Source organism: Budorcas taxicolor, chromosome 23 (assembly GCF_023091745.1).
Source record: "Budorcas taxicolor isolate Tak-1 chromosome 23, Takin1.1, whole genome shotgun sequence".
NCBI classification, from domain to species: Eukaryota; Metazoa; Chordata; class Mammalia; order Artiodactyla; family Bovidae; genus Budorcas; species Budorcas taxicolor.
Genome location: NC_068932.1, coordinates 38,191,938 through 38,215,098, shown reverse-complemented (window position 1 = coordinate 38,215,098; position 23,161 = coordinate 38,191,938). Strand labels below are relative to the sequence as shown.

The 23,161-nt window shown below is 46.1% G+C and overlaps 1 protein-coding gene across 1 annotated transcript; it reads left to right on the top strand.

The window, feature by feature from the left end:
- Window positions 1–527: 527 nt before the first annotated feature.
- PRLHR (prolactin releasing hormone receptor) lies at window positions 528–1,640 on the top strand. Its single transcript, XM_052661182.1, has one exon. The coding sequence runs from the start codon at window positions 528–530 to the stop codon at window positions 1,638–1,640; it is 1,113 nt and encodes a 370-aa protein (XP_052517142.1).
- The last annotated feature ends 21,521 nt before the right edge of the window (window positions 1,641–23,161 follow it).

Sequence of the window (23,161 nt, the reverse complement as noted above, 5' to 3'; positions counted from 1 at the left end):
TGCGAGCTCCGCCCCTATTTTCCCTACAAGGGCACACTGTTGTGGGGGCGGGGCGAAGGGGAGGTGCTCCCAGCCCCTCTCAAAAGCCGCGAGTCCACCGGGAACTCGAATCTTTTCAGCTCCGCGGAGAAGCCTGCACCACCGTCTGGGTGGAGGACCTCCAGGGACAGCCAGGATTCTACCCCTCTTTCTCTGGAGAGCTTTCCCATTCGTCAAGCCCCAGTCATCAGGTAGGACTGCGCTTGGGTCTGGCTTGTGGAGACTGTGAGGGCTCCAAATAGAGTGGAAGGCATTTAAATAACCTATGCACACCTAACCACCCCTAGATTTCATTTTACAGAGGTGGGAGTGACAGCACTTTAAATTTTGTCGATTATTTATTGTGGCCAGTCATTCTAAAGGGAATATTTGAGTAATCGAGGTATGTGTGTGTGGGGGGGGGGGGGGGGCGCGGGGACGCTTGGCGTAGGAGGGGATGGATAGAGAATGGGAGGTGACAGACTCTGATTATCTTTGGACAGGTGGCTATGGCTTCATTGCCGACTCAGGGTCCAGCGGCCCCAGACTTATTTTCTGGGCTGCTGCCTGCGGCTTCAAGTCCGGTCAACCAGAGCTCAGAGGCGGTGGTGGGCAATGAGTCGGCGGCTGGTCCAGGCGCTCAGGCCATCACGCCGTTCCAGAGCCTGCAGCTGGTGCATCAGCTGAAGGGGCTGATTGTGCTGCTCTACAGCGTCGTGGTGGTCGTGGGGCTTGTGGGCAACTGCCTGCTGGTGCTGGTGATTGCACGGGTGCGTCGGCTGCACAACGTGACCAACTTTCTCATCGGTAACCTAGCCCTGTCCGACGTGCTCATGTGCGCCGCCTGCGTCCCTCTCACGCTGGCCTACGCGTTCGAGCCACGCGGCTGGGTGTTCGGCGGCGGCCTGTGTCACCTGGTCTTCTTCTTGCAGCCGGTCACCGTCTACGTGTCGGTGTTCACGCTCACCACCATCGCGGTGGACCGCTACGTCGTGCTGGTGCACCCGCTGCGCCGGCGCATCTCGTTGCGCCTCAGCGCCTACGCGGTGCTGGCCATCTGGGCGCTGTCCGCGGTGCTAGCGCTGCCGGCCGCCTTGCACACCTACCATGTGGAGCTCAAGCCGCACCGCGTGCGCCTCTGCGAGGAGTTCTGGGGGTCCCAGGAGCGCCAGCGCCAGCTCTACGCCTGGGGGCTGCTGCTCGTCACCTACCTGCTCCCCCTGCTGGTCATCCTCCTGTCTTACGTCCGGGTGTCGGTGAATCTCCGGAACCGAGTGGTTCCGGGCTGCGTGACCCAGAGCCAGGCCGACTGGGACCGCGCGAGACGCCGCCGCACCTTCTGCCTGCTGGTGGTGGTTGTGGTGGTGTTCGCCGTCTGCTGGCTGCCGCTGCACGTCTTCAATCTGCTGCGGGACCTCGACCCGCACGCCATAGACCCCTACGCCTTCGGCTTAGTGCAGCTGCTCTGCCACTGGCTCGCCATGAGCTCCGCCTGCTACAACCCCTTCATCTACGCCTGGTTGCACGACAGCTTCCGTGAGGAGCTCCGCAAACTGTTACTGGCCTGGCCCCGCAAGATTGTTCCGCACGGCCAGAGCATGACAGTCAGCGTGGTGATCTGATGCCACTGTGCCAGGCCTTGGGGAACTCCAGTCCACTGGTCTCTGGAGGATGCCCACCTGGAGGCCGGACTGGAGAGATTATTCCAGAGCTAGGCTAATACTAAACTAATATGGCTCCAAACTGCCAGCCCACCCCTCTTGTCCCTCTGTCTTACCTAGTCTTTGTGTCACTGTAGAATTTTATGTAGGCTTTGATGAGAGACTCATGCGTGCTTGGAGGAGGCCAGGGAGAACAAAAGAGGTTTTACTGTTTTCTCCTTTTACCACTGAAGGCCAAACAAAGCTCTTTCCCCTGGTTCAGGTAATATTTCAGAAACCTGACTGTTTTCCTTGCTTTCCCTTCTGCTTGTTCCATGGGGAGTGAAGGAGCAATAAGCATGGGGTTTAAAATGGCTGGTTGGGGTTGGTAAAGCTTTTCAGGTTGCCTTTTAAAAAGGACTCACTTGAGATATAATACAGGACAGTGCTTACTCCATTCAAACCCATTACCTTCTAGGATTCCAGGGAAACATGTATTACAAATCTGTATCTAGAATTTCAGCATTTCCTGAAGAGCTTTATATGCCAAAGGGATTTTCACTTTAAATCCACTTGCATTTATAGCACAAAATGCTTACAATTCACCTTTAAGAGGTTTTGCTATTGTTTCTCTCTTCCTTATCCCCCAATTGCTGTTTGAAAATGATGAGAAAAATTAGTTGATGAAGAGATAGATAACATAGGAGTAAAGTGGAAAAGGTTCACACAAGGGGAAATATAACTGCGCAGGACAAACTATCTGTGTGTATGTTTGTGTATATACACAACTAGTGTTTGCCACAAGGCAAGAACTCAAATATTTGGTTTTCTGAATGCTCAATGTAAACTGTGAGCTGTAACACACTCTTGTATTTTCTAATTGATCTTGCAACAAATCAACAGCTGTGAACTGACTGCTCAGCACCTGCTCTGTGGTGACACACTTGGAGCATGATCAACTCAGAATACAAGGACGAGGAGAAGCTTACTGAAGCCAGAACAGAAAAATAAATGGCTGCCTACAGGATGTACAGATCAAACATGTAATTCCTTCTAGGGTTAAGGGAATAGGGGAAGACTATTGGGCCATGACACCAGGCTGCTAATTCTTACCTTAACATCCCAAGAGTTCTTTAAATGAGGACAAGTGCCCTGGGACAAGAGTTTCCACATTGATGTTGGAAAAGTGATCATGGCAGTGAAGGCAGGAGTCTTGGGAAATGATTCATGATATGCAGCTGTCAGATTAACCCTTGCAGCATATGGGGCAGAGACTGGTGTCTGCAGCCATTCAGTTACCAACCGGAAGATGCCAGTACTACCCCAGCTCACTAAGCAGCAGAATCAGTGTTTTCCCACCTCTCCCGTTCTCTTAGTCTCAGTGAACTCTGTAAAGTGTGCCCTTAAAGGAAGGGAAAGAGAAGGTGTTTGGGGATGACAAGAATTAAATCCTATTACTCTGATGTCAGTAGCCACAATGAAGAGTGGTTCCATTCACATTTGGGTTAGTTAGCAGTATGAATCTTTTTAAATTAAATTAACTTTTATTTTAAATTAATTTTTATTGGCATATAGTTGCTTTACAAGTAAGGTGCATATTTAGTATCTATCTATCTATATATCTAGACTTTTCACAGCATGGGGAAGGGCAGGAAAAAGCTGGAGAAAGAAAAAGGCAGGTGAACTTGGGACATACCAGTTACCTTTGATAATGGCACTCAAACTAACTTTCAGCTCCATCTTTGGATGTGGAGAGCAAAGAGCCTGTGCTCTAGCAATGTGACCCACCCACAGCATTAGGTCACCCCTCCCCCACCCCAAATACGCTCCTCTCCCAGCATCCCAGGGACTGGTTCCTGTGTTTCCAGCAGTTCTACTCTTTGGAAGACTCAAGATTAGACATTTCCTGTTTCTTCAGATCGTACTTTGGATTGGTATGTGTGGAGAGTGGAAAGACTGGGGAAAAGGGTGGAATTAGTCAGGGAGGAATCCAGTTAATTGTGGTCTCTTCTTTGGAGGGTTCGAGTCACTGGTTACAGCCCTGACTGCTCCTAGAATTACCTGGGGAGTTTTCAAAAACCATCAGTGCCTAGGCCATGCTGCTGCTGCTGCTAAGTCACTTCAGTCGTGTCCGACTCTGTGCGACCCCATAGACGGCACCCCACCAGGCTCCCCCGTCCCTGGGATTCTCCAGGCAAGAACATTGGAGTGGGTTGCCATTTCCTACTCCAATGCATGAAAGTGAAAAGTGAAAGGGAAGTCATTCAGTCATGTCCGACTCTTCACGACCCCATGGACTGCAGCCCACCAGGCTCCTCTGTCCATGGGATTTTCCAGGCAAGAGTACTGGAGTGAGGTGCCATCACCTTCTCCAGCCTAGGCCGTATCCCTAGCCAATTGATTAGAGATGGAGATTGGGCACCAGCATTTTTTCAAAGCATTTCAGGTGATTTTAATACATAACAAAGGTTAAACACACTAAGAATGATCCTATTTCTAATGAATCTCAGATACATCCTAATGAAGCTTTGGGAATATGCTATTAGCCTTTAGACAATACTTGATGGATCACAAAGAGGTAAGACTTTTTTTAAATTTAAATTTATTTATTTTATTTTTTAAATATAAATTTATTTTAATTGGAGGTTAATTATTTTACAATATTGTATTGGTTTTGCCATACATCAACATGTATCCACCACAGGTATACACGTGTTCCCCATCCTGAACCCCCCTCCCTCCTCCCTCCCCATACCATCCCTCTGGGTCATCTCAGTGCACCAGCCCCAAGCATCCAGTATCATGCATTGAACCTGGACTGGTGACTCTTTTCATATATGATATTATACATGTTTCAATGCAAGACAGCAAAAGAGACACAGATGTATAAATTTATTTATTTTAATTGGAGGCTAATTACTTTACAATATTGTATTGGTTTTGCCATACATCAACATGAATCCGCCACGGGTGTACACGTGTTCCCAGTCCTGAACCCCCCTCCCACCTCCCTCCCCATACCATCCCTCTGGGTCATCCCAGTGCACCAGCCCCAAGCATCCTGTATCCTGCATCGAACCTAGACTGGCGATTCGTTTCTTATATGATATTATACATGTTTCAATGCCATTCTCCCAAATCATCCCACCCTCTCCCTTTCCCACAGAGTCCAGAAGACTGTTCTATACATCTGTGTCCCTTTTGCTGTCTCACACACAGGGTTATCATTACCATCTTTCTAAATTCCCTATGTATGCGTTAGTATACTGTATTGGTGTTTTTCTTCCTGGCTTACTTCACTCTGTATAATCGGCTCCAGTTTCATCCACCTCATTAGAACTGATTCAAATGTATTCTTTTTAATGGCTGAGTAATACTCCATTGTGTATATGTACCATAGCTTTCTTATCCATTCATCTGCTGATGGACATCTAGGTTGTTTCCATGTCCTGGCTATTATAAACAGTGCTGCGATGAACATTGGGGTACACGTGTCTCTTTCAATTCTGGTTTCCTCGGTGTGTATGCCCAGCAGTGGGATTGCTGGGTCATAAGGCAGTTCTATTTCCAGTTTTTTTAAGGAATCTCCACACTGTTGTTCTCCATAGTGGCATAGAAGTAAATCTTATAATCAGAATATATAGGTATCCATTCAACAGTTTCCTTACACATCTGTGTGTAAGGCTCTGTATGAGTCCAGTCAGTTTTTTTTTTAAGTATTGTTATTCAACTTTAGGTTGATGGCATTATAAAGTTATACACCATGAATTATTCTTAGTTGCTGGCATGTTTAAAAATTTGAAATATTCCCGGATAGTTTAAGTCTACTGTGAGAGAAGAGTATCCTCATTAATTACTAGAAAAGCTCTCACCAGTTTCTATTGTGCCTACAACTTCAGTTAAATTTTTTAAACATGTATGTGGACTTTATGGAGAGCCTAAAGAGGTTGAAGAATCACTGTGTTTATAGACATCTTTACAAATTATGCACATTGGCAACTGAACAGCACCTAGTTAATTCTTACCCCATCTGAAGTGTACTTGAGACTTGTTTGACTACAAAACAAACTGACCAGACACATCTCTCAGAAATGAGTCCTGGAGAAATCCAATAGGGCTGAGGTAGAGCTTTTAATTTGATATAGTAGTTCATTTTAGTTAATACCAAGTATCCAGTCCTTTTCCTGCAAGAAGTTGTAAAGCTGGGAATGGGGCCAGCCTGCTACTTGGCACCAGCCCTTTCTGAGACTGATGGGAGGTTCTGTAATCTTCTTTGTAAGCATTGTCACCAAGTCTTATTTCTGGCAGCCAACCAATAGATTTATCTCACTAAATCGGCTGGGGAGTGTTTCAATATGTGTTGGCCACAGTTACCCAGAAATAACAGTTGTAAGAGATGCTAAAGTAACTATTCCAGTTGATGTAACCTTCCTGAATTTTCAGTCTGTCGGTCTACTGGGGGGTGTTATGTTCCCGGTTTATTTTCTCAGATTGGTTAGTTCACCACTCCTGTCCTGTGGCTTGCATTCCTGAACATCTAGTAGTCTTGCAAACATAAGGTATGGAGCTGATGCCAAGAGTGTGGCTAGGTCTGGAGTGAACCCAGGGTCCATCCTACAGATGAGAGGTTAAGAGCACATTTACTCTCCAAGGTAGGTCCCTAATTGATTTCTCTTCATAAGCTGATGTCTTTGTTACATGCAAAAGATGCATTTGTGGCTGACTCACCGTGTGAAGCTCCTCAGGCTAGGGCTTGTACTGTCTTTCATACATTGTAGGTACTCGGTTCAGTTCAGTTCAGTTCAGTCGCTCGGTCATGTCCGACTCTTTGCAACCCTGTGAATCACAGCATGTCAGTCCTCCCTATCCATCACCAACTCCCAGAGTTCATTCAAACTCATGTCCATTGAGTTGGTGATGCCATCCAGCCATCTCATCCTCTGTCATCCCCTTCTTCTCCTGCCCCCAATCCCTCCCAGCATCAAGGTCTTTTCCAATAAGTCAACTCTTCACATGAGGTGGCCAAAGTATTGGAGTTTCAGCTTCAACATCTGTCCCTCCAATGAACACCCAGGACTGATCTCCTTTAGGATGGACTGGTTGGATCTCCTTGCAGTCCAAGGGACTCTCAAGAGTCTTCTACAACACCACAGTTCAAAAGCATCAATTCTTTCTTTGGCGCTCAGCTTTCTTCACAGTCCAACTCTCACATCCATACATGACCGCTGGAAAAACAATAGCCTGGACTAGACTCACCTTTGTTGGCAAGGTAATATCTCTGCTTTTTAATATGCTGTCTAGGTTGGTCATAACTTTCCTTCCAAGGAGTAAGCGTCTTTTAATTTCATGGCTGCAATCACCATCTGCAGTGATTTTGGAGCCCCCAAAAATAAAGTCTGACACTGTTTCCACTGTTTCCCCATCTATTTGCCATGAAGTGATGGGACCAGATGCCATGATCTTCGTTTTCTGAATGTTGAGCTTTAAGTCAACTTTTTCACTCTCCTCTTTCACTTTCATCAAGAGGCTTTTTAGTTCCTCTTCACTTTCTGCCATAAGGGTGGTGTCATCTGCATATCTGAGGTTATTGATATTTCTCCCGGCAATCTTGATTCCAGCATGTGCTTCTTCCAGCCCAGTGTTTCTCATGATGTACTCTGCATAGAAGTTAAACAAGCAGGGTGACAATATACAGCCTTGACATACTCCTTTTCCTATTTGGAACCAGTCTGTCGTTTCATGTCCAGTTCTAACTGTTGCTTCCTGACCTGCATATAGGTTTCTCAAGAGGCAGGTCAGGTGGTCTGATATTCCCATCTCTTGAAGAATTTTCCACAGTTTCTTGTGATCCACACAGTCAAAGGCTTTGGCATAGTCAATAAAGCAGAAATAGATGTTTTTCTGGAACTCTCTTGCTTTTTCCATGATCCAGCGGATGTTGGCAATTTGATCTCTGGTTCCTCTGCCTTCTCTAAATCCAGCTCGAACATCTGGAAGTTCATGGTTCATGTATTGCTGAAGCCTGGCTTGGAGAATTTTGAGCATTACTTTACTAGCGTGTGAGATGAGTGTAATTGTGCGGTAGTTTGAGCATTCTTTGGCATTGCTTTTCTTTGGGATTGGAATGAAAACTGACCTTTTCCAGTCCTGTGGCCATTGCTGAGTTTTCCAAATTTGCTGGCATATTGAGTGCAGCAGTTTCACAGCATCATCTTTCAGGATTTGAAATAGCTCATTAAATCAGTAGAACTGTCTCCAGCCATGGGATTAATAAACTAAGCCAGTACACACACAGTCTAACTGTACACAACCTCAAGATGGCCAGGATCAAATCAAGGATATATCATACCAAAGAGAACATGCTACTCAATCTAGACTTGTCAATTTCCGGAAGTTCCAGAAATGAGCTGTTTATCTGGGACCTGCTATGACCCCCTGGCCATAACCTCAGTAATGACAGCATTTCATTACATGGCACCAAGTTTTGTGTTCTCCAAGATTGCATGTATCTAAATCCTTCTATATCATCACAAAGCTTAATCATTATTTAAATGTTAGAATTTAATTACTCCCACATATAACTTGAGAAATTTAAAAACATTCAACACATGGGTCTATAAACAAAATTTAATCATCTATATTCAAAACCATTCATGACAGCATCATAAACAGAATTTTTGGTACATCTGCAATAAGACTTAAAAGTAGATTTATGCACACCTTACCAGGGGTTTTTTGGGGGGCGGGGGCAAAGTGAGATAAGCCAGTATGTAAAAGATGTTGAAAATGTGAAATACTTATTTGGATGGATGAGAGTTGCAATCTTAATGTGTTAAGAGATGATACATTCCCAATCAGCCTTTGGAAGTAGAAAATCTTATTTTGAACATTGGATGTGTACACTGTAACAGGTTTTGAATTGTTCTCCTCTGGTTTCCGAGTCAATTCCTCTTCATTTCCCACTATTTCTGTATTCTGCCTTTTCCCCCCTTCTACGTCTCCATATTATCTATGAACACCTTTGATCTGATGCTCCCTCCAGCCCAGTGAAGGGGACGTGATGGGATTCAAGCTTCCATCTTGTTGAAGAGACACCCTGGCTAATCCCCTTGTGGAAAGCAGGCTGCAACCATGAGTCAGGGGCAGTTGCCTGTTGAGCTTCCTGCCCACTCTGGGTCTTGGCACTCACGTGATTAATGTTTCCAGGCAGAGGCGGATAACAGGAGCTTGCACAGAATCTCCGCAGGATCCTCCACATGATAAATCTCATGGGGAGCTCTCAAGAGGGGTCTAACAATGAAAGGTCAAATGTATTTCATTTTGATGCTTGGGGCTGTAGTGAGAAAACCTGAGCTAGAAAAAGCAAAGGACAGTCTCTTCTTCAAAGCCTTTCCTGCCTCCTTCCCTCAGGTCTCAAAAAAATCCTCTTCTTGACTTGCTGATGACTAAATATCCTGGCCCCAGAACTCATCTCCTTCTGGAGTGACATTTAATGAGGTATAGAAAGTTACACCTTTTCCTCCCACCACACATATTCAGTTATCTCCAAGAAATGAAAGAAGTTTTTTGAGCTAGGAAACTGAAATAAAAATGTCAGGCCTGAGCTCTGGGTTAGAAGTCAGGTGCTGGGTTTCTTCCCTAGCCCAGAACGGCACCTTTGGGTCTCCATCCCAGGAGGCTGGCCCAGTCACCTGGGTGGGAGGTGCAGTGCTGTAGTATAACCCAGGGCGGTCAGATCCGTGGCCTGGCCACTTTGGTTGTGCCACAGGCAGCTTCCTGGTGAAGCCAGTCCTTCTCAGGCTGCTGCCCATTGCAGGGTAAATGCTAGGGGGCGGGGCACAGTGACCTCTTCATTATTACTAATACAAAAAAGACCCAAGAGCAGTGGCAGGTGAAAAAGTGAAGTGTTTGTGAATGTCTTCGATGGCTGTAACTGTTTCTTCTTTTTACCCCAGTCTCCTCCAGCAAATCCTGTCCCCCGTTCCTTTTCTGTGATATAATTACAGTGCTTGTGGGCATTTCTGCAGAAAACATTATATTCTGGGAGAAGGGTTCTTGTAGAGGCTTAGAGTGAGACTAATAATAAACATCTGGCTATGCACCAAATGACCTAGCGGGAACACGTTGTGCTTCTGCCTGACCTGGCTCCATCAGGGGCACCCAAGGGCCTGTCACGTGGCTCAGCAAGCGTTCAGCAAAGGTGGTGGAGAGTGGAGGAGGAGTATGGCTGGCCCGGAGGAAGGCCACTGTGGAGCCCAGGAGTCGCAGGTATGGGGAGGAGTTAAAGGAAGATTGGGCCCTACCCGCACTTGTCTAGAGTCACAGCTAGTGCCTCCAGCCCCTGTCAGGGTAAGGGGCTCCCGGGGAGCCACTCCTGTGCCCACACGGGTGATATGACATTGGCCTACGTCTTGCAGTGTGTCCTCTCACTATCCAGTGCCTTCCTCTTGACCTCGAAGTCCTCAGGCAGCCCAGCCACCGCTCTGAGTGTTCAGCTTGCTGTCCTCGCCCAGGTCTCTGAAGTTGATGGCATTCCTGCTGCACAGCCGTGGGCACTGGTGGCGCTAGAGGGGCCGCGCGCCTCTGTCCTGACCTCGTCCTGGGCAAGAGTGCCAAGCCTGCACCGATGGCACATCGTGGTCGACTTTGACGTCCCCTCTGTGCCACCTCTGGCGAAGGCTCGCGCAGTCTCCCCAGGCCCTCTCGGAGCGCCGCCCGGCTCCCAGGCGGAGCGCTGGAGCACGGATGTCGAAACCGTCAGCTGCCCCTCTCTGCAGCCCGGGACCTCTTCGGCCCCTTCTCCCAGCCCCTGTGTGTATTTCACCTGCTCCAGAGACTGGGAGTGAGTCCCATCCCCAGCGCTCTTTCATGTCTTGCAACAGCTCTGCCCCTAGCGCAGCCGTCATCTGTGCCCCCCACCCCCATGATGCTCGCCAGTTCTTGCCCAACTGGGGTCTTGCTTTCAGCCTCTGTCCTTTGTCTCTCTCCCTCACCCTTCTACTCCCCGGACCCAAGGGAGGCCAGCAGCCATATCCGGGATCTCAGTCCCCCTCCCTTGCCCTTTCACCGGCCCCAGCTGGGCCCCGTGCGGAGGCAGGAGAGCCGTGTAGAGTAGGTACCAGGCAGGCGGGACCATGCGCACCCGCAGTTCTCCAAGAGACCCTGGCAGAGGAGATGCTTGGAGAAGATGGACTCAGGAGGTCAGCGGGGAGCTTCTGCTGGGCAGCTGTAGGTCCATCCCTGGCATGGGGGAGCCTCTCTGGAGTTCCTCTCTGTGGCAGGTCCTGTCGGCTTACTCTTAAGCGATCCACACTTAGATACTTAGGCGGCCCTGGAACGCTCTGAAAACGAAGTCTGATTTCCAAGCAGGAAATCAGGAGCTCCGGGATGGTTGAGCTCTGGCCTGCGCGCAAGTAGGTGGCCATCCCGCCGCCACGGCTTGGGGGTGGGGTAAAGGAGAAGGGGCTTCTTGGAGCGTGCTGGGCCCCCTGTCCTGTTTCTGGCCTGACTACGGCCACCTGTCATTTGCCTATTTCCTGAGCATTCTATCTGAAAGGAAAGGAACACGAAGCCACTTATTCTGTGTATGTTGATGGAGACTTTGGGGATCGGTAGCCTTCCGACTCCCTGTGGGGATTGATCGAACTGAGAAGCCGAAAAGGAAGGAACCGGTTTCGCAGATGTGGGGGAGGAATCGGACTCGCGCCGCCTCTCCCCGGAGCGGCGAGTTCGCGGTGCTTTGCTGGGTGCGCAGACCCCGCAGCGCCCCCCCTAGGCCCACAGGTGCTGGGGAGCCGAGGTTTCTGCAACCTGGCAAACACACACTTCCCGGTTTCTGCAGAAGAGGGGAAGTAAGCTGGTGGAACAAAAGCAAAAGCCATCTACTGACCCACTCCAGGCAATTATTGATGTAAAGCGATACCTCCTGCCAAAAACAGGACCTCCAGGATTGAGAATTACAAAAAAAATTACAAAATCTGCAAACCTTTTTCTTAAAAACGTCATAGATGAAAATTCCCACCCATTATTCTTGGGGGAGTTAACAGTTTGTGCTTTTCTTCCCAGATCCTACCAGGAGCATCCACAAGCATATATGCATAGTTTATATTTTGCAAAAATGAAAGGGAACTGTACAAACTCTTTGTAATTTACTCCCCTACCAAAATTATAATCAAGAATGTTAATGGAGTATGGTCTGTAAAAATGCCGAATGCTGTACACTGAAACTAATATGATATTGTAAATCAACTGTACCTCAATAACAAAATTATATCGAGAACAGCCTTCCATGTTGGGACATAGGTGTGGACCTCATTCTAGATTGGCTGACTGAAGAGGAATCTATGGTCTGGAGATACCACTGCCGAGTGATTGGCCAGTGAGTGCTCCTGGTTGAAGAGACAGTTCTGAAGCTTAGAAGGGTTCCCAGAGTCCGGCAGGACATGCAGAGCAGTTCCAGTTCATTGTAATCACAGATGCTAAAATGATGCCTCTTGGTTCCCGGGAGGATAAGGCCCTCTGCAGAGACTTCCCAGAGACTGCTACCATCTGGGTTGATTGAGGCTCTTTCCCTTTGTTCCCAGATCTTGCATAGCACCAGATTGTGGCTGGTACCACCCCAACTTTTCCCCAGCAAACAGTGGCTGGTGTTTATAATCACAACCCAGGGTGGAATTTTCCCAGGAGTTGGGGGGTGAGATGGGAATCTTCCATGTGGCCTTGAATCCACAAAGGTCAAAAGCCCATGGGGGAGTAAAGTGTTGAATTGTTGTTGTTGTTCAGTTGCTAATTTGTGTCTGACTCTTTGTGACCCCATGGACTGCAGCATGCCAGGCTCCCCCATCATTTACTGTCTCCTGGAGTTTGCTCAGATTCATGTCCACTGAGTCAGTGATGCTATCTAACCATCTTATCCTCTGCTGCCCTCTTCTTCTTTTGCCTTTAATCTTTCCCAGGATTAGAGTCTTTTCCAATGAATCAGCTCTTCGTATCAGGTGGCCAAAGTATTGGAGCTCCAGCTTCAGCATCAGTCCTTCCAATGAATATTCAGAGTTGATTTCCTTTAGGATTGAATGGTTTGACCTCCTAGCAGTTTGAGGGACTCTCAAGAATCTCCTCCAGTACCATAGTTAGAAAGCATCAGTTCTTTGGTGTAAAGCCTTCTTTATGGTCCAGCTCTCACATCCATACATGACTACTGGAAAAACCACAGTTTTGATTATATGGGCCTTTGTAAAGTATTCAATACTTTACCTTATTTGACCACAGGTGAGGATTTCAGTCAGGATGTTGACCCTGGAGGAGGGCTCACTGACAAAGGAGCTAATTACAAGGGTGAGGTATAGGGAAGCATGAGGAACGGTAGATGGTAGAAGAGGATTCTGTGGACAGGAGGGGCGGGAGGGGTTGCTGAAACTCCAAGAGGCAGAGTCATTGAGAGACCATCTGTCGAGGAGCAGTGTCCTCAGTGGAAGACTAGAATCAGCTCCATGCATCTCACAGATTGGGAGCCAGGGGAAAAGCAAATTCACAAGAAACTAGAATGCTCCCTACACATGTTTGAATGTCACCAAAGTGATGTATAAGTAGAAGCTGTAAGGTATAGTTCAGGCCAAGGCAGAAAAGAAGGAGAGACAATCTCAGTGGAGGTAGGTTACCTTTATTCAGCCAAGGAAGGGCGATAGTCAGCCTAACGACCAGGCTGAGTGCAAGAGGGATCAGGGAGGCTTCATATTTAAAGGGAGATTTGTGGAAGTGATAAGGGAAATGTTAGTCAGGCAGGACATTTTGGGTAATCTTTAGTTGAGATGGCATTTATAGTTGAACAGGGGTTGGGAGGTTTTGGGCAGGGGGTGATAAGTCCCAGGTAGATGCAACCGGCCTGGAACATTAGGGCGGGACTTAAAGTTCGGTTTTGTTTTCCCCGAAGTTAGATGATTCAGCAAGGGCCTTTGAGATCGCTGCTTTCTTTTCTAGGCCCAAGGACTCCTTCAGAAGCCATGTGAATTCGGCAGAGGAGCCATTCCCAAATGGCCTTGGTGATCAAAGAAGACTTCGTGAATGAAGTTGCATTTGAGCCAGATTTTGAAAGAAGCGTGGGATCATAAGCAGTGCAGAGAGTGATGGTGGGAAATCTTGTTATGGGCCAGAAAGTGGTACCAAAGCAAAAATGGTGATGCAAGGGGATAAAGCAATCCCCTTTATGGCTCATTGACCAGAAATGGGTGACATACCTTTATCTGCAAAGGAGTCTGGGGAAGAAACCCTTTTCTATCTTTTATAATGGAAGATTCACAATGATTATTGGTTTATCAAGCCCACAGTGACTGTCTGAGTCCAGGGGTCAGCATCTCCTTAGGTCTTATTCTATATTCAGGGAAGAGATGAAATGGTACACATCATTTATTGGGTTCTGGAAAGTGGCAAACTGCAGCTTGGGGAGTATCTGCTTACTGAAGGTCCCCCGAAAGCCTGCTGGTGTTGTGATTCACCCTTTATGAGTCACCAGCTACATCTCAGTGTATCACTGAAATTTATATATATTTTTTTAAACAAATGCTCATAGAGTATTCATAAAGCTTGGAGACTTGGAGGACATGAATATAGATGAAAAATAATGTAAAGATACTTGATATTAAAGGTTTCACTTTCTGGATAGCTCTAAGTGGTTTTTTTTTTCCCCCTTAAAGCTGTCAATTTTTTCAGATGATGACAGTAGGGAGAGATAGAGTTACTGCTTTGTCTCAAACTCCTGGCCATTTTAAGGCAGTTCTACCAGCTTGGGTTTCCTGATCTGCCTCTTAGGTGGGGACCCTAGGCAGCTATTGGCATTTACCGCAGTGCATCTAGATAGCCTTCCCCGAGGGCTGGGGCTACTGCGTCTGTCTGCTGTGTGTGCTCCTTGCAGCTTAGGGTGTCAGAACCTCGAGTTCTCTGGAAAGAAACCTCAAAAGTCAATACCCATCCTTATGGAGGCGTAGTCACGTTGGGTGTGGACTTAAAAAATATTCACAACCTGAAAGTTGAGAAATATGTTTTATTCAATGGGAATTTTTAGGACTTTAAGCTTAGGAGGCAGCATCTCAAGTAACCCTGAAAGAACTGATCTGAGGAGGTGAGGGGAGGAACCAGGTTATACAGAAGTTTTGCAACAAAGGGCAGGTGGTCTGAACATCAAAAAATTATAGCTAAAGAAAACCAGATATTCCAAGTTGAGGAATTTAGTTATTTTCTATGTATGTGAAAATGCAAGATTCTGGGCTTACCGAAATCATTCCTTTGATATGCACCTCATCTACCTGGGGCCAGTATCTTGTATTTTCACATCCTGAGTTTCCTCAGGATTCACCAGCTCACCATCCCTGGTGGCTGCAATTGCTGATGATTGTGACATCCTTTGTTTATTGATGTGGCAGGAAATGCTTTATTTTTCACTGGATCATGCTAGAATCTTACCAGGCCCAAGATTTTGAGGCTAAGTCTGAAGTGGAGCAGACCACGGAGGGTATGTGTATTCCAGAAATCCCAGTTCTATGAATTCTCTTGAACTCTTGTAACACAGTACCACCAACTGAGCAGCTTAAACAACAGACATTTACTGTCTCATGGACTTCCCAGGTGGTGCAGAGGTAAAGAATCTGCCTGCCAATGTGGGAGATGCAAGATTTGATCCCTGGGTTAGGAAGATCCCCTGGAGCAGAAAATGACAACCCACTCCAGTATTCTTGCTTGGAGAATCCCATGGACAGAGAAGCCTGGCTGGCTATAGTCCACAGGGCCCCAAAGAGTCAGACATGACTTAGTGACTGAGCATGCACATGAGAAATTTCCTCACGGTTCTGGAGGCTGGCAGTCTGAAATCAAGGTATCAGTGGGGTTGGTTCCTTCTGAGGGTCACAAGGCAGAATCTGTTCTGTGCTTTTTTTCCAGAGCCAACTCATTGGAGAAGACTGTGATGCTGGGAAAGATTGAAGGCAGGAAGAGAAGGGGATGACAGAGGACAAGATGATTGGATGGCATCACCAACGCTATGAGCACAAGTTTGAGCAAGCTCTGGGAGATGATGAAGCTCAGGGAAGCCTACTGTGCTTCAGTCCACAGGGTCCCTAAGAGTTGGACGTGACTGAGCAACTGAACAACAGCAACAAATGGGAGCTCCATGGGGGCAGAGGTCATATCTGCTTTATTCAGCAGCATATCAGAGTCTGGCCCCTTGTAAGCATGGCTGAGAATGATTTTCTCTAACCTGCACTTCTGTGCCTGAAAGTAAGTACAGCAGGTTTTACTTGTGGAGAGGGCAAGGGAACTGACTTACTTTGTCCCATCACAAGGATTGGGGAGCCTGGGGTTCGAATCCAGATTTCTTGCTTCCAAGTCAGGGCATCACCCACCACACCAGGCTGCCCTTAGGGTTTAGAAGGTCTGGGGGTGGATCACTCCTTCCTTGGCCTGTGCTTTCAGCCCGCGCTTCTCAGAATTACCGCCCAGCCCTTAGAAAACAAAGGGGCCCGGTCCCTACTTGAGACTTGCTACATCGGATCCTCTTGGGGTGGGATTGTATATTTAAAAATAGTGTCTGGGAATCAATTCAAGAAAAGTGTTGCTATAGTAGATGTGCTAAAAAGAAAAAGTTTTGCTAGCAAATACATCGCTCTGTGGTTGAACTGAAATTTATAGTCAATTAGCTGAGATCAGAGAGGACACTATGCAAGTGCCTTGAATGTGTAAAGTACTGTCCTCTTTGATTATTTTCTCTCTTTTTTTAATACTTAAAAAAATATTTTGTCAAAAAACAAAAATATTTTGTTCATTCTGCATGGCACGTGGGATACTAGTTCCCAGTTCAGGGATGGAAACCATACCCCCTGCACCAGCAGCTCAGAGTCTTAACCACTGGACCAGCAGGGAATTTCTTCCTTTGGTTATTTTCTTCATCCAACATCTAGCAAGAAATGAGAACTCTACCAGGGTGAGGATATCCCCATAGGGCCCATGTTCTCTCCAGGTCCTGAGGGGCATTTGGTGGGCCTGGGGAGGTGCCCACAGTGGGCAATCAGGTCCTGCCACCCTTGGTATGCCAAGAAGCAGGCATGGTGGCAGTCATTCCTTTTGAGAAATTCCCACTCTGTGCCCAGCTCACACATCTCCAGCATCCACTGAAGCCCTGCAAGCCTGGCGTTGCTCTCTCAGCTTTACAGGTGAGGAAGCTAAAGCTCAGAGAAGTCGTTTATCCAAAGTAGGTGAATGGCACCAGGATTGAATCCAGATCTGTCTGGGTTCAAGCCCGTTCCTCTCACACTGTCCTACCCCACACAAGTTCATGATAATGACAAATGCCAACAATAATAGTAATAAGTATGACTACATTTTACAGAAAGTTGGCTACATGCCAGGTAGCCTAGAATTTTATAGCTCAATGGTAACACTGTGTGTAGAAACTATGATGATCCTTACCTCCTAATGGAAGGAGCTACAAAGTGTTTGCAGTCTCTGCACACTACATGTTATAGGTTGGGAAAGTAAGTCACAGGGAGACAAAGTGGTTTGTCCACTATCACATGACTTGTCAGTCACAAAGTTGAGACACACTCAGGCAGACTGCTCTAGAGCCTGGGTTCCTTCCTCACTAAATTGTGCTTTCTCTCAAGAGACAGGGTTTCAGAATTGAAAGAGACACGTGTACCCCAATGTTCAACAATAGATCATGGAAGTAACCCAGATGTCCATTGACAGACGAATGGATAAGGAAGTTGTGGTACATATACACAATGGAATATTACTCAGCTATAAAAAAGAACACATTTGAGTCAGTTCTAACGAGGTGGATGAACCTGGAGCCTATTATACAAAGTGAAGTAAGTCAGAAAGAGAAACACCAATACAGTGTATTAACACGTATATATGGAATTTAGAAAGACAGTAATGATGACACTATATGTAAGACAGCAAAGGAGACATGGATGTAAAGAACAGACTTTTGGACTCTGTGAGAGAAGGCGAGGGTGGGATGATTTGAGAGAAGAGCATTGAAACTTGTATATTACCATATGTAAAATAGATCACCAGCGCAAGTTTGATGCATGAAGCAGGGCACTCAAAGCAGGTGCTCTGGGACAACCCAGAGGGATGGGGTGAGGAGGGAGGTGGGAGGGAGGTTCAGGATGGGGGACACATGTACACCTGTGGCTGATTCATGTATGGCAAAAACCACCGCAATATTGTAAAGTAATTAGCTTCTAATTAAAATAAATAAATTAAAAAAAAGAAGAAGCAGGGTTTCCTGACACAGTAATAGGCTGAACATGCTCTCTCTGCCTTCACTGCTCTGTGTTTGTGGTATTCTATTTTTAAAAGTTTTATTGGAACATACTTGATTTACAGTATTATGTTAGTTTCAGATAAACAGCAAAGTGAATCAGTTATACCCATACATATGTCCACTCTTTTTAAGATTCTTTCCCCATATAGGTCATCACAGAGTTATTTTTTTAAAACAAAATTTATTTTTTTAAATTGTTTTTGGCTGTGGAGTCTCCATTGCTGCCCGTGGGCTTTCTCTAGTTGCAGGAAGAGTGGGAGGTACTCTTCAGTGTTGTGTGCAGGCTTCTCATCGTGGTGGCTTCTCTTGTTTGGAGCGCAGGCTCTGGGCACACAGGCTGCAGCTGGAGGGCTCCAGAGCACAGCCTCAGTAGCTGTGGCCCGTGGGCACTGGCCACGTTGCTCTGTGGCATGTGGGATCTTCCCAGACCAGGGATCTAACCCGTGTCCCCTGCAATGCAAGGCAGATTCTCAACAATGGGATCATCAGGGAAGCCCATTACAGACTGCTGAGTAGAGTTCGCTGTGCTATACAGTAGGCTCTTATTAGCACTTTTATACATAATAGTAGGTATGTGTCAGTATCAATCTCCCAACTTATCCTTCCCTCACTTGCTCCTTGAAAATCATAAGTTGGTTTCCTTCATCTGTGACTCTGTTTCTGTTTTGTAAATAAGTTCATTTGTACCGTTGTTTTTAGATTCTGCTGGAAGTGATATCACATGATATCTTTCTCTGTCTGATTTACTTCATTCAGTATGATAATCTCTGAAAGTGTATTTGCTCAGCCGTGTCCGACTCTTTGCAACCCCATGGACTGTAGCCCAATAGGCTCCTCTGTCCAGGGGGATTCTCCAGGCAAGAATACTGCAGTGGGTTGCCATGCCCTTCTCCAGGGGATCTTCTCAACCCAGCGGCTGAACCCGGGTCTCCTGCATTGTGGGCAGATTCTTTACCATGTGAGCCACCAGGGCAGCCCTGGTGATGATAATCTCTAGGTCCATCCGTATTGCTGCAAGTGTGAGATAGTCCTTGACGTTCAGATAACTTGTTCTCCTGTTGTGCAGAGGCTGGCTTTGAGACAAAGTGCAAACCCATGGTGAGTCTTCCAAGCAAGCTCATGTCCTCTTTGGATGCTGACCAAATGAGGTCTGAAATCTTATCACTGGAAGGAATTCCCCCTTTCCCTCCCTCCCTTCCTGTCTCCTCCCCTGCCTGCAAACATTCATTGCCCATATCTTTGTTCTTTTGATGCTGGTGATTTGCCACTTGGATGCAAGCCTGGAGGATGCTTTGGCTGTTTGAATGAGGACCCTACTAAATACACAGGCACAAAAGCAGTTTGCCAGGCCATTACTACTCAGATGCTCATTACAATAATCGAGAGGTAATGACACTCTGAGACTGTCGCTGAAGCCCAAATAGAAATCAGCCTGCCTGGATAAAGAGAGGAAAGATTGTGGCAAGAGAGTGTTTGTTCATTTCTCATGCTTATTGTTAAGGCAGTTTAGACCTGTGTCTTAATGAATCCATCCATTAAGGGTGATTTGGTTTTGAGTGCATTTAATACTCACAAAGCATACTCATCACCCATTCTCCCTGGTTAGCACACCTGCTCAGAGAATAGTAGCTCTTTCAACCACAAACCAGATTCAGTGAACAGGCCAGGTCGCTGATACCCACAGCTGATGAAAGAGACCCTCAGGGGGGCAGGCATAGCCTTATACAAGGTGTGCATGTGTGCCAAGTCCCTTCAGTTGTGTCCAACTCTTTGGGACCCTATGGACTGTAGCCTGCCAGGCTTCTCTGTTTGTGGGATTCTCCAGGCAAGAATACTGGAATGGATTGCCATTTCCTTCCGTAGGTGATCTTCCCGACCCAGGGATCAAACCCGTGTCTCCTGAGTCTCCTGAACTGGCAGTCTGGTTCTTTACCACTAGTGCCTCCCAGGAAGGTCTCTATGTTTGATTGCAGTCTGTCACTCCTGGACTGTCCAAGAAATGTCCATATGACAGAACCCTGGCTACAGCTGTGCCAGCTATGACTTGGGAAAAAATTGAGGACTGCCCACTGACAGGTAGTGCTGCAGAATCAAACACTCTATTCCAGGGCGTGAGAGACCCTGAAACACACGTAGAGTCCAAGACCATTAGGAGGACCCCCAAGGCAGCATCTGGTCTGATCTCTGCACCTAACACTTAGGTGACTACAGTTCAGAAAGGGTGTGGGGCTTTTCCCAGACCTCACAGCCTGTGCTGGTGGCACAGTAGAGATACACTTCAGTGATTTTCTTTCAATTCTGTTAAAAAGGTTTCTTTTTTTTCTGATTTTACAAATAATACAAAAATCTTATTGCTAAAACAAATACATAAAAGTATAAGGAACAAATGAAAAATATTATTGATTTCTTAAGCTCTGCAAGCATGTCACTGATTTTATGCAGAATCAGACGCATTAAGAATAAAGTAGATGGCACTTCCCTGGTGGTCCAATGGTTAAGACTCCATGCTCCCAATGCACGGGGGCTGGGTTTGATCCCTGGTCGGGGAACTAAGATCCCACATACTGCAACTAAAGATCCTGAATGCCTCAACAAAGACTCAGTGCAGTAAAAAAATAAAATAAAAAAAAAAGAATAAAGTAGCTAAAGGGAATGGAATGACTGGCAGGCAATTGAATAGCTAATATCCATTGATTGATGGGTTTTCTTTTTTCATAGAATTTTTTGAAAACACCTATCTACTCACCCAGCTTTTACAATGACAGCAGATCAGTTGGAATTAGTTCCAGGTAAACTTATTTACGGATGCTCCCTGGTGGCTCAGATGGTTAAGAATCTACCTGGTTCAATCCCTGGGTCGGCAAGATTCCCTAGAGAGAAGGAAATGGCTACCCACTCCAGTATTCTTGCCTGGAGAATTCCATGGACAGAGGAACCTGGCAGGCTAGTCCATAAGTTCACAAAGAGGCTGACACAACTGAGCAACTAATGCCCAGATGTTGATATATGCCCCATGTACTAATTGGACCACTGTGGAGCCCTTCACTGTAGGGCTCTGGTAGGTGTACAGAAATGTCAGAGCACAGAAGCAGTCACATATGTTGAGTTCTTACTATGCAAGTGTTCCTTTGAGGTGTTTCCTGTTAATTCTTATTTTTACAATAACCTTTGAAAGGTGGGTATACGTGGACATGTTTGCATAGATTGAATATTTGTGTTCCCCTCCTGGTTCATATATGGAAATCCAGTCCCCAGTGTGATAGTATTTGGAGAGTGGACCTTTGGAGTATAATTGGGTATTGATGGTGGTGTGTGTCCTGTCGCTTCGGCTGTGTTCGACTCTTTATGACTCCATGGACGGTAGCCCACCAGGCTCTTCTGTCCATGAGATTCTCCAGGCAAGAATACTGGAGTGGAAATACCAGCCATTCCCTCCTCCAAGGGATCTTCCCAATCCAGGGATCGAACCTGAGTTTCCTTTGCCTCTTGCATTCAGGTGCATTCTTTCCCGTCTGAGCCACCAGGGAAGTGGGGCCCTCATGAATGGGAATAGTGCCCTTAGAGAGCTCTCTTTCCCCTTCTGCCCTGTGAGAAGATGACCATCTATGAATCATGGCTCACCAAATATGCCAGCCCCTTGATCATGGACTTCCCAGCCTCCAAAACTACGTGGAATAAATTGTGTTGTTTATAAGACACTTATGACATTTTGTTATAGAAAAATGAATGGGCTAAGACAGTGTTTGGCATAGTCAATAAAGCAGAAATAGACATTTTTCTGGAACTCTCTTGCTTTTTTGATGATCCAGCAGATGTTGGCAATTTGATCTCTGGTTCCTCTACCTTTTCTAAATCCAGCTTGAACATCTGGAATTTCATGGTTCACATACTATTGGAGCCTGGCTTGGAGAATTTTGAGCATCACTTTACTAGCGTGTGAGATGAGTTTGATTGTGTGGTAGTTTGAGCATTCTTTGGCATTGTCTTTCTTTGGGATTGGAATGAAAACTGACCTTTTCCAGTCCTGTGGCCACTACTGAGTTTTCCAGATTTGCTGGCATATTGAGTGCAGCACTTTCACAGCATCATCTTTTAGGATTTGAAATAGCTCAACTGGAATTCCATCACCTCCACTAGCTTTGTTCATAGTGATGCTTCCTAAGGCCCACTTGACTTCGCATTCCAGGATGTCTGGCTCTAGGTGAGTGATCACACCATCGTGATTATCTGGGTCATGAAGATCTTTTTTGTACAGTTCTTCTGTTTATTGTTACCACCTCTTCTTAATATCTGCTGCTTCTGTTAGGTCCATACCATTTCTGTCCTTTGTTGAGCCCATTTTGCATGAAATGTTCCCTTGGTATCTCTAATTTTCTTGAAGCGATCTTTAGTCTTTCCCATTCTATTATTTTCCTCTATTTCTTTACACTGATCACTGAGGAAGGCTTTCTTATCTCTCCCTGCTATTTTTTGGAACTCTGCATTCAAATGGATATATCTATTCTTTTTTCTTTTGCCTTTCACTTCTCTTCTTTTCACAGCTATTTGTAAGGCCTCCTCAGACAGCCATTTTGCCTTTTTGCATTTCTTTTTCTTGGGGATGGTCTTGATCCCTGTCTCCTGTATAATGTCATGAACCTCCATCCATAGTTCTTCAGGCGCTCTGTCTATCAGATCTAAGCCCTTGAATCTATTTGTCACTTCCACTGTATAATCATAAGGGATTTGATTTAGGTTATACCTGAATGGTCTAGTGGTTTTCCTTACTTTCTTCAATTTAAGTCTGAATTTGGCAATAAGAAGTTCATGATCTGAGCCACAGTCAGCTCCTGGTCTTGTTTTTGCTGACTGTATAGAGCCTCTCCATCTTCGGCTGCAAAGAATATAATCAGTCTGATTTCGGTGTTGACCATCTGGTGATGTCCATGTGTAGAGTCTTCTCTTGTGTTGTTGGAAGAGGGTGTTTGCTATGACCAGTGCGTTATCTTGGCAAAACTCTATTAGCCTTTGCCCTGCTTCATTCTGCATTCCAAGGCCAAATCTGCCTGTTACTCCAGGTGTTTCTTGACTTCCTACTTTTGCATTCCAGTCCCCTGTGATGAAAAGGACATCTTGTTTGTGTGTTAGTTCTAGAAGGTCTTGTAGGTCTTCATAGAACCGTTCAACTTCAGCTTCTTCAGCATTA